This window comes from Carex rostrata, chromosome 9 (genome assembly GCF_964058835.1).
Source record: "Carex rostrata chromosome 9, lpCarRost1.2, whole genome shotgun sequence".
Classification (NCBI taxonomy): Eukaryota; Viridiplantae; Streptophyta; class Magnoliopsida; order Poales; family Cyperaceae; genus Carex; species Carex rostrata.
In genome coordinates, this window is record NC_135926.1 from 10,171,561 (window position 1) to 10,183,959 (window position 12,399).

The window sequence follows — 12,399 nt, forward strand, 5'->3', positions numbered from 1 at the left end:
GAGCTAATTTTGATCTGTCACATGTAGATGAACTTTTTTTCTTAACCATATTATTCAGTCTGATCTTAGTCGGATAGTAATACTGCTTTTTAGAAGAAATTGTTCTGTTCTCAAGTTTTTTGTTTTTTTTTTTTATTGAATGTTCTCAAGTTTTAAAGCAAAACATGATATGCTCATCTAACTGCCCAATATTGACTGTTGGTCTAATTATTCTAAAATTAATATATATTTACTAAAAATAAAACATTCAATAGAATTTAAAAAAATAAAAATTAGAAAAATTGGTCATGTGAAATCCTTCAATCTCTCTCTTGATGAAAGTGGGTATGCCCACCGGTTTTATTTGAAACCACCAAAGATTGTTAATTTGACCATAACCCCAAACCACTGGAGTTTAAGTCAGATAGTTCTTTTGAATTGATTGTATCTGCAGAAAAAGTGCAATTATCATTTTTCATTTATTTTCAAGTTTATAAATACTAAAAAAAATGTTGCTGCTTGTTTAATTATTGCGGATGTGCTATTAAGTAAAAATTTGCATGTAGCTCCCTGTTTCAATGTCTATTTATTTTTTGGATCTTAGACTGGTTGGTTGAATCTGTCTTTTGGAAAACCTGCAAGGACCTAATTAAATGGCGAAAATGCTTTACATTTTAAGGGTTATTTGTGTAATATCCTTGTAATGATTGTCTGATTTGACTAGTTGATGTAAGTCTACATTAACTTTAGGTTAAGCAAGAATGCTGCTAATCTTACTGGTCCTAGATTTTGGCCCACTAATATTGTGCTACACTGACGGGTCCTCAAATAACTTGGACCTCCTCTAGACCTCTACAGTCTACATAGTCTGAGATAACCTCTTCGATATCCTTTGAAATATCTCAAACTTTGAATGTTTTTACAAAAAAATCTCAACCGTTCAAAAGTACATTCTGCACGAATCTCAAAGAAAAATAATTCTGCCCCCCTGCCCTATCCCTGAATGGGCACTGTACACGTCGGTCCCACAAAATTAAGTTGAGATATATATCTCAAACGATACGCACACAGGACAGAGAAAATGTTCAGACATCCAGTTATTCATATTAGTTTGGGTAAGAAAGATGAGACAATCTCCAATTTTATTACAACCAATTGGTAACAAGGGTTTGAAGGATTTGGTTTTTGTAAGAGACATGAGTCAAAGCTCTTATTTTATAACTGCAATTGGTTACGCAATTGTTTACTAGGGTTTGAAGGATTTTGAGAATTCCCTTTGGTGGGTTTTAAGGGGAGGGGAGGAAAAGAAAGAAATAATAATTAGTATTGTTTGTTCATATATATATATAGAGGTTGGTTACTCTACTTCTATAAGCATATGAGGGTATATGCTTATAGGTCATTTTTTTGTTTTCAAAATCCAAAAAGTCAATAAGAACCGTTATATGTGTTCTCTATATTGAAATGTGCTTGGAGACCAAATTTTACATTTTTCTAAATTTTTTTTTACTATTTATTAAGTCATTTTGAAAATCGTTGATCCAACAGTGACTTCTGATTTTGTTGTTTTGTTAAGTCACCGTTAGATTTTCAAAGTGACTTAATAAATATAGTATATGATTAGGATAACTGCTTAAGAATATATAGGAAATCAATGAGATAGATTTCTTTAATTAAAGACATATGAAGCACATTATAATTTTGTAGAAGTGTAAGAAATTGTGACATAACACTTTTGTCGGCTTGTAGAAATTGTGATGCACACTTGACCTGCTCCGCCTGCTCCGCCTGCTCCAAATGAGAAATGTGACACCAAATTGTAAAGCTCCCTCATGATAATTAGTTAACGATAGGTACCTCCTTGTTCGCTTCTATATATATTGACTTGTTTGGCAACAATTGACTTGAATGTTTGCTAGTCTCCAAGAAACGATGAAGACTATCCACCTGCCATATCGTTTTCCTCCACTGTAGATATGGTTGATTAGGGCTATGCTATTATTATGTACATCTACATAAGGACGTTAAATTAGGTGAAATTTGGGATAGTTTAATTAATATTATATAGATGATGATCAAGACAAATCTGAGAAGATCTACAAGAATTAAAGACTTTTTGTGAGAATAAAAAGTAACTTTTTGCGACGGAATACCGTTAAAAATGTGTTTTTTCTATTTGCGACGGTACTTTTCGCAAGTGAGTACCGTCATCACTGTGCTTTTTCTCTCACGAAAAGTGCCTACTTTATTGTTGTTTGTCAATTTAGCTCCATTCCAGGTTCCAGCCATAATTCTGTTAGATGTCCCGCTTCAATTTAAAGAAGTATTCACATTTCATAAATACAACCCTTTCAAAAGATGACTATTCTTCAGTTGGTATAACCTCACATCGAACTATATATCAAATCATTCCAAAATGTCCACTGAAATCGATATGTACAAATTCAAATTTGTCTTCAATTATTTAATTACATACACAGTTCTCATTAAAGGTCACACAATGGAAAAATAGTAAACCACTTGTTTATTCATATGACAATTTACACAATTACACAACCGATACAGATACCAATCACAACATAAAAACATATAACACTTAAATTATGATGATAATACAAGTATAGTTGTTGTTTCATGAGAATTACACATGCAAGCATAATAAGCAAGAGGTGTTCACCCCTTTTAACAGGCTAGCTGAATTATATATTACGGTACACAATAGGAAGCAATTATGATTTTAGGTTCTTCATAATCGATCTGCATAAACACACAATGTGGTTACATGATGCTACAAGGCGGCGCAGAGGATTCAAAAACAATATTGGGTGGCTGACTTGACTCGCACTTACCCCACTGTGGACGACCCCCATGACTGGGCCCACTGCCCAAACCGGGACCGCACATTCCGGGCCAACTCTCTACCCCACAAGAGCAACACCTCCAATTGTTGGACCATGGTGTGAAGCATGGGCAAGGACAAGGACAACAAACCATTGTAATTTGTGGTGGCCATGGATGCATCGGTGGCTTTGGTGGATCCTTTGGTGGTTCCTTCGGGGTCGTCACCGGTGGCTGTTTTGGTTGTTCTTCTTTCGGTGGATCCTTCTTCTTTTCGCAGTCGCAGTCGCATTTGCATTTGCGTTTGCATTTGCATCTGAATTTTTTCTCACATTCTATCCTGCATTTCTCTTCACATTCTTTCTTGCATTTTTCGATGCATTTGCTTATTTCCTCGTATTCTTCCAAGCACTCCTTCAACCATTTTTCCTTGTTTTCATCCTTTGGCGGTGGCTTTTCCTTGGGTTTCTCTTCTTTAGGCTTTTCCTTGGGTGGCTCCCTGATGTCTATGCCATTGATTATTTTAGGAAACTTGCAAAGCAGCTTTCTTTTGAGCTGCTCCGGATCAAAAGGGCCAGATACCAGCACATGATTATTCTTCTCGTCATAGACAATTGCCACAATGCGATTGCAATGTTTACCTAATTAACGAGAAAAAAAATTACAAGAACATACGTGGTTATTGATATAATTGTACATGAAAAATTTAGCAAAGATTTTGAACAATTCTCTCATATGTTATTATACCTTGCAACTGGCAGAGATAATCCTGGATTGCTTGTCGACAACGGCAACAACCTAAGTCCACACTAATAACAAGTGTATACACCTACAATTAATGAGATTCATTATACGATTAAATTTGAAGTAATTGAAATAGCTTACTAATAACAGAATGGAAATGGAATTTTTGAACTTAACGCGAACCTTGTCTCCCATTGTTAGCTGTACATAGGGGTTGGAAATGGAATGACGGACCTCTTGTTGCAGTGATTCAGTAAGAGCTGCAAGGGTTCTATTTAAACTGACCTAGGCATTCCCAGTATCCAATTTTACACAGACACCTGTCTTCTTCTTTTCTTTTTTCTTTTTTTTCTGATAACTTGTTTTTATCACTTTTCGTTTTTGTTAATACTTTTATTTTGTGGTCTTGAAGTGGTACAGGAGTTGGGTCCGGTTCTTTACCGAACCTAGCTAGGATAAGGCACGTTCCTATTGATATCTCTTAATAACGAGGGGAAGGATAATATCAAGCCATATTATTTATTTATTTTTTTAAATAATAATTTTGTTAACTTCGATATTTGTTTCTAGAAATCTTTTGTCAGAATTAAATCTATCTCTCTTTTTAGAAAGAGATTAAATTAACAAACATGATACTAGTCATATCATCTGCACCACTTATAAATTTATAATAATTTATTTCAAAAATTGTTTTATTAGTTATATATCCTGCTTTTCTTTTATTTTGGTGCTATTGTTATGCCACTCTTTTTGTATTTGTTTTTGTTTTCCAATGGTGAATTTAGCTCAAAATAAATACCGATGGAAAATAGAAAAAAAAAATATATATATATACTAAGAATAAAAAGTGACATTACAATAGCCCCAAATAAAAGAAATTAAAACCATGCATAATAACATATTTTGTTAACAAAGTTCGTACGTACTAATTAAGTTTATAATTTAATAATTTATTTACCGTTAATACCATCCCTCTGCTCTACCTCTGAAATGGAAGGTAGGTACGTAGCTAAGTGTGCTTTTTTAACATTAATTAAGGATATTTTTTTTTAGTAAAGATTGAAAGTCAAGTCACCTAATTATTTAATATTTACAATATTGTTTCTTCTGAATTTTGAACCTGCGATCTTCACATGAAGATTATTGTCTTTGTTATAGATCAAAGACTGATTCCTGAACGTCAAGAGTATTTCACAACAACTGGAAATAATTCTCACACCATTGAACCCCGGAAATTCATTATATTGTTTGGTGTATAATGCTCTTGGTGCCTCCAATTAAGGAGGAAGAGTCTTAATGCATCAAGGTTGTTGGTTGGATCATGTGGAGTCGTAGGGTTAATATGATTAGAGCAGAGTAAGTTTGATATCTTTTTGGGTTGGATGGGCTCCAAATTTGTAGGATTCGTTTTAAAATTCTTGCACACGGAAATTAAAACAGAATATGCACAGATATTAAAGTGAAGTGCACATATTTTAAAACAAATCAGAAAAATTTGGTGCCTATAAATATAAAGTAGGTCCGATACTTATAATATGACATACCAGTGGTGGTTGCGTGACATAAGAACATATTCGTTTGTCACGGAATTACACGGGATGAGATTTAATGAAGATGAGAATCCACTTTTGAAAAAACAGAAACCCATGGATACAAATTGATTATGAGAATGTGCTAAATGAGTGTTCGGTTGTACCGTGGAATTAGTAGCGGGAAATCTTGATTTGTATAAAAACATGTATTTTTATTTAATTATTCATATATTTAAAATAAGAAAAAGTATATACGGCGAAAACTTGTATTTATTGGACATTAGATGGATATTTATTAGATATTTAAGAAAAAATATTCAACAACCAATCAACATTGACTTAATTTTTATATAAAAGGTTAATTTTTTATTTCTAATTTTAGAGACTACTATGATTAAGAAAAAAAATGGAATCAACATTAAATTAAAAATATATGTATGTATATATAATACTTTTCAATTAAATGAAAAGATAAGTTCTGAAAAAAATTCTGCCAAAATGATAAAAGATATTAACTAGATCTTGAAACGGTCAAAATTAAATAAATTATTTGGATTTACATTAGTAAAAGTATTAACTTAGATTTAGATTAGAGATAGTTTATATTGTACTAAAATATTTTCACATAAAGTAAATAAGGATGTATATGAAGTAATACAAAATAAAGTAAATATTGATGTATAAAGTAGGGGATCAGAAAATCTCTCTTTTGCGTGGAAATAGTGGACGGGTATGTTAAAGCGGTCGGTTTGGTTGAAACCGCACTAAAATAACTAAATTATTATTTTTTTTCATTTTTCAAAAATAGAATTGAACCGAACCGAACCAATTAAACTTATTGATGGTATTTTGGTAGCTTAACAATTTAATCCCTAATTCCAATACAATTCGGTCACAAGCGCATGACCTTATCGCTTAGTAATTTGGGTATCGAACCACAAGGAGGTGTTTTAAGTACTGGCTTACCGGTTTTCAGTAATCTAGACAAGCAAATATTGAGTGGTTTTCTTTTAAACTAAATTATAAAAATGCTGGATGAATTAACTAAATGCATAATGAATTATAAACTAGTGCAGACTAGATTCCAGAACCTCAGCCTGAATTCCAGACAGAATGCAGATTGAATTATCTGAATGCGACTTGAATCAACATAATGCAAAATGAATTCCAGAAACAGAAAATGATGAGAAATACCAGAGGGAATGGATATCTAGGATTATGGTTTCACTATGATACTTTTAATTATGTATTTCTAATTGTTTTTATAATATTTGGGTTGCAATTATTGAGGGGATGTTATCCTAAGGTAGATGTTTATCCACTTTCGTGACTTCGCACCGTATCTAGATTAAATAGGTCTCCTACATTCGTGGCTTACCAGTTTTAATCTAAACCCATTAAGCTATTTGATAACCCGTGTTTTTCCCCAAAAGTCTTTTGGACTACTTTCGTAGCTCCGAGTACTTAAGTTTGTTTATGTTGTTCTAGCAATTCAATTTCTCCTTTCGGTCCATCACCAAATTCACCTATTATTTGTATAACTATCGCTATTTTAAAAAGTACTTCTAATATAAATTTCTCCTTTCGGTCTCAATTTATTATTAGCGGATCCCTTAATAAAATAAGAAATAATTAAACAAACCAAGCAAGCATTCATAAACAAATCAATATCACAACCACAAATAAAATTCAAACAATTAAATTAACATAACAAAAGTATCAAGTTACTCCCATATCCCTAGATAAAATGTTTAGTCAAGCATACTTTCAACACAAGCACAAGTCATATTCAATTCCATTAAAATCAGAAAAATAAAAGAAAAAAAAGATTTAAGAACTCCCTTAACACTAGTGGAAAAACAGAAATCAGGATCGGCCTATCTGGATCGGTTATATGGACACCCGATCCTAATAAGTATCTGGATCGGTTTATTTAAAAAAACCGATCCTAAAAACTATTCAGATCGGTTTTTAGTAACAACCGATCCTAGTTTATTACTATTAGGATCGGTTTTTTGTGGAAACGGATCCTGATACTATCAGGATCGGTTTTATTTTAGAACCGATCCTAATAGTTCAATCATTTGGATCAGTTTTTAGTAAAAACCGATCCTGATAGTATCAGGATCCGTTTTCAACAAAAACCGATCCTGATAATTAAAATATCTCAAATAAATCTTATTAATTGAAATATATCATAAAATAGCATCTGGATCGGGTCTATACATAATAACCGATCCAAATAACTTAAATACATATAACAAATTAAAATATATCAGAAAATAGCATCTGGATCGGTTTTTAGCAATAAAACCGATCCAGATACTATCAGGAACGGTTTTATTGCTAAAAACCGTTCTTGATAAATTTTTTTTTTTTTTTTTTTTTTTTTTTTTTTAAGGTAGCATGGTAAAACCTGGCCAGCTTTCAAGTACGTTTTTTTTTTTTTAAAGAGGTTTATAATTAAATTAATTTCTTTAAAGAGGTCAAATTAAAGATATTTCATTCCCTATGTACATCCTATATATGAACCGTCTGATAAAATTCGAATCAATATGGTCTTGGTCTAACCATATATATTTTGTTATCTCAGGTAATATGAATTCGTTTCCATTTGTTCATGACATCAATTAAGCAATTAATTTTATGGTATTAATTTATAAATAACAAATAAATAATTAAACAAACAATTATACAAACACAAACAAGTTGTTTATTTTTTTTTAAATAATCTCTGGTTATATATATATATCTCAGATAACTTAAATACATATAACAAATGAAATATATATCAGAAAATAGCATCTGGATCGGTTTTTAGCAATAAAACCGATCCAAATACTATCAGGAACGGTTTTATTGCTAAAAACCGTTCTTGATAAATTTTTTTTTTTTTTTTTTTTTTTTTTTTTTTTTTTTTTTTTTTTTTTTTAAAGGTAGCATTGTAAAACCTGGCCAGCTTTCAAGTATATATATTTTTTTAAAAAGAGGTTTATAATTGAATTAATTTCTTTAAAGATGTCAAATTAAAGATATTTAATTCCCTATGTACATCCTATATATGAACCGTCTGATAAAATTCGAATCAATATGGTCTTGGTCTAACCATATATATTTTGTTATCTCAGGTAATATGAATTCGTTTCCATTTGTTCATGACATCAATTAAGCAATTAATTTTATGGTATTAATTTATAAATAACAAATAAATAATTAAACAAACAATTATACAAACACAAACAAGTTGTTTATTTTTTTTAAATAATCTCTGGTTATATATATATTTCTCAGATAACTTAAATACATCTAACAAATGAAATATATATCAGAAAATAGCATCAGGATCGGTTTTTAGCAATAAAACCGATCCAGATACTATCAGGAACGGTTTTATTGCTAAAAACCGTTCTTGATAATTTTTTTTTTTTTTTTTTTTTAAGAACAACTTTGAAAATAAAATAGTATTAGAATCAGTTATTTCAAATAACCAATTCTAATACTATTTTTTTGTATATGGCATATGGTTCAATTATATGGTTGTTGTATATGTAATTAGTGTGGTGATTAATAGAATATATATATGGTTGTTGTATATGGCATATGGTTCAATTATAAATATTTTTTGATGAAAATTAATGTAATTTACATTATTAAAATTTATGTGATAATATAATTAGTTATTTGACATTGATATTTCATTTTGAAGTCATTTTGACTATTGAATTTTTTTATACAATCATGCATGATGCATCAATGACTTGTGCCATATAATAATATACATAGGACTTGAACCCTTGTTGTGTGGGGTTGTGAAGGAACGAATACGAATATTAGCATTTGGTCGATCGGAACCGTTAAAATGAAAGAATGTCATATTAATTTCACCATTATAAAATTTGATACAATTCGGGATTCGTGTACTAGTTCATCAAAGCAAAACAATATAGCAACATCGCACGGCCGTAAATAATTTACGTTGGATCAAAACTTACAGTTGTCGGGCCTTCGGCACTTTTACGTTATTAATGTTCCATGTTATATCTTGATCATTTTAAAAATTATTACATGTCATTTAATTACAGACCCACCGTTGGATGATCATGCAGAAATGAACGGTCTGCATTCCATTTAACAATTTGATGCCATTAATAATAATAAAATTGTACAAAATTGATCATAGTAGAGTTGATTTGGCCATACAAACACAAATAAATAAATTTGATATTTTTCACATTTTTCTTAATATTTATCTGTGTACATGCATTATCAACAGAAAAGAAAATAAATGGTAGCCGTTTGATGGTTGATAGACCATCAATATGAGTGGGGTTTACCGCAGTGATCTTTCTTATATATAGTATCAGGATCGGTTTTTTATAAAAAACCGATCTTAATACTATTTTTTTTCAAAGTTGGTTCTGCAGCAAAAAAAAAAAAAAAAAAAAAAATTATCAAGAACGGTTTTTAGCAATAAAACCGTTCCTGATAGTATCTGGATCGGTTTTTTATAAAAAACCGATCCTGATTTTTTTTTTTTTTTTTGCAGAACCCATTTTGAAAAAAAAATTTATCAAGATCGGTTTTTATATAAAAAACCGATCCTGATACTATTTTTTTCAAAGTTAGTCCCGCCAAAAAAAATTAGTATTAGGATCGGTTTTTTATAAAAAACCGATCCTGATACTATTAGGATCGGTTTTTTATAAACAACCGATCCTAATGATAACTCCCTATATAACCTGCTTAGGGTTCTTCTTATTTTCATTCCGCGCCTCTCATTTTCAACTTAGCGTCTCTCTCACTGTCTCCGTCTCTCCCTCTGTACTCTTTGTGTCTCTCTCTCTGTCTCCGTCTCTCCCTCTCCTCCGTGTCTCTCTCTCTCTTTCTCTCCGTCTCTTCCTCTCAAAGCCGAGCCTCTCGCACCTCCGGCTCGGCCGATCAACTATTACGGTATTAACTTTATATAATTTTCTCATTATTATGCTTTAAAAACACATTTTTTTGTATTTTTTATTGTAAAATGTTTTTCCATCTAATTGTTACATTTGTTTTTATTTTTAGGATCTTTTTTAATCTCAAGTGATGTGATTGCAAAAGAGGTAATTATTGATTTTTTTATTGTTATGCTTTACATTAATTGCATAAATGTGTGTTAATTGAAGAAATAGCTCAATTAGTCACTTGTATGTTTGTTAATTAATTTTTTTTGGATTTAAATTTCTTGTTATAATATGTAATGCTTCACAAAACTTTGTATGAACATGAATTTTTTGTAATAATTTAAGATGTGTATGATATTTAATTTATGATGTGTATATGATATTTGATTATTGTTTCTTACTGTGCAAGAAAAAATATATTTAGGATGCTGGCCAGCAAAATATATATGGAAGCTGGTCAAATAAATAAAAATATTTTTTTTAGCTTCAATAAAACATCAGGATCGGTTATTTTAAACAACCGATCCAGATTACTACTATTATGATCGGTTATTTTTTTAAAAACCGATCCAGATTTCAGATCCTCATTCCAACAAAAAAAAAAGTATCAGGATCGGTTTTATATAAAAACTGATCTTGATAGTTCGTATCTGGATCGGTTTTTATTTAAAAACTGATCTAGATATGAAATTTTTAATAAAAAAAAATATTCGAAAATATTATCAAGAACGGTTTTTATATAAAAACTGATCTTAATAGTTCCTATCTGGATCGGTTTTTATTCAAAAACTGATCTAGATATGAAATTTTTAATAAAAGAAAATATTCGAAAATATTATCAAGAACGGTTTTTATATAAAAACTGATCTTAATAGTTCCTTTCTGGATCGGTTTTTATTCAAAAACTGATATAGATATGAAATTTTTAATAAAAAAAAATATTCGAAAATATTATCAAGAACGGTTTTTATATAAAAACTGATCTTAATAGTTCCTATCTGGATCGGTTTTTATTCAAAAACTGATCTAGATAACTACTATTAAGATCGGTTTTATGAAAAAACCGATCCTATTAGTTTCTATTTGGAACGGTTCTTTAAAAAATATAAAACCGATCCTGATAGTATCAGTATCGCCTTCATCAGGATCGGTTGAATTCCGTTACTGATATGTGTATATAACCGATCCTGATTCCATATTTTCCACTAGTGTAATCAAGTACAGCTCTCTTTCTTCCTTCGATTTTGCCTCTGACCTGATTAGAAAAATGAAATGTTCTCCTGTTTTCTTTTCTCCTCGGGCCGACTTCTCCAATCAAAATACCCTCAAAATTCAAAATAGCGAAAATAAAAAAATGCCAAAGTCAAGATGGGATTATTTTTGTCCTGGCCGAATATATCATTCCTTTCATTCAATGAAATTTTGGTAACCAAATCCATGTGCTGCTATTCGCCAGCCATCAAATCAGCCAAATAAGATTAGCCGAATCAAAATGCAATAATTAGGGGCCAAAATAAGTAGTAATCCAAACAAAGGTCCAAATGATTGATGCCCTGCCGATTACTCTCCAATTCTTTCCTTGTAAGATTTTCATTGATTTGTCTCTTCATTCGGCTTGACATTTTCGATCCTCTGTGCACATACAAATTTCGAGGTTTCGTGCTCCAATTCTGCAATAATTAACAACTTGCGCGGTATCTTATGTCTTGACTAACATTAACTAAAATTAAACGAAATGACAGATAAAATGTAACAAAACATGATGATTAAGGTAAGTTCTGGGTCAACTATGTATCAAATAATGCGTTAATATATGGTTCATCACTTATAAACAGATTAAAAACCGAACCGAACAAATTGAACTAATATAAATTTAGGTTTGTTCAATTCAAACCGAAGTAAACATATTAGTGCCATTATTAACGAAATTACACATGTTCATACACAAGTTGTTCAATTCAATACAAAATATGTAGATATTCTAAAATATTTAAATTAAATGAAAGGAAACAAGCAATGATTGAAGCCCAAAAAAATATAAATCTTACTTGAACCAATATAATTTGGTTGGTTCAGTTTAGTTATTTTTGGAAAGTCTAAACTGAACTGATCCATTTAAACCGAAATAATTCAAAAATTCAACCAAACCAATCCATCTAAACCGAAAAATCAAACTATTTAAACTGAAATTTTTCAGTTTGATTGAGAACCAAACAAACCGAACCATTTGAACATCCTAGCAGTGGAGTGACACAGGAGAGAGATTGAAAAAACGTAAATTAGATCAGAATTGATGTTCATATTCCAACAAAAGTTGTACCGCGGTGGTAAAATTAAAAACTATTGAAGCAAATAATTTAAGAACA

General features: G+C 30.7%; 1 protein-coding gene across 1 annotated transcript; it reads right to left on the reverse strand.

Annotated features, from left to right (window-relative positions):
- Positions 1-2,480: 2,480 nt before the first annotated feature.
- Positions 2,481-3,927, reverse strand: LOC144558917 (uncharacterized). Its single transcript, XM_078307786.1, has 3 exons — positions 3,745-3,927; positions 3,565-3,646; positions 2,481-3,458 (listed from the first exon to the last, which is right to left on the reverse strand). Exons 1-3 carry the CDS (start codon positions 3,754-3,756, stop codon positions 2,758-2,760), a joined length of 795 nt encoding a protein of 264 aa, XP_078163912.1. The 5' UTR covers positions 3,757-3,927; the 3' UTR covers positions 2,481-2,757.
- Between the last annotated feature and the right edge of the window lie 8,472 nt (positions 3,928-12,399).

What these genes read in the sequence shown, in the direction of transcription:
- LOC144558917 (XM_078307786.1), bottom strand. An exon ending in TTATCTCTGCCAGTTGCAAG is followed by an intron (nt 3,459 to 3,564) that starts GTATAATAACAT and finishes CTCGTTAATTAG; the next exon opens with GTAAACATTGCAATCGCATT.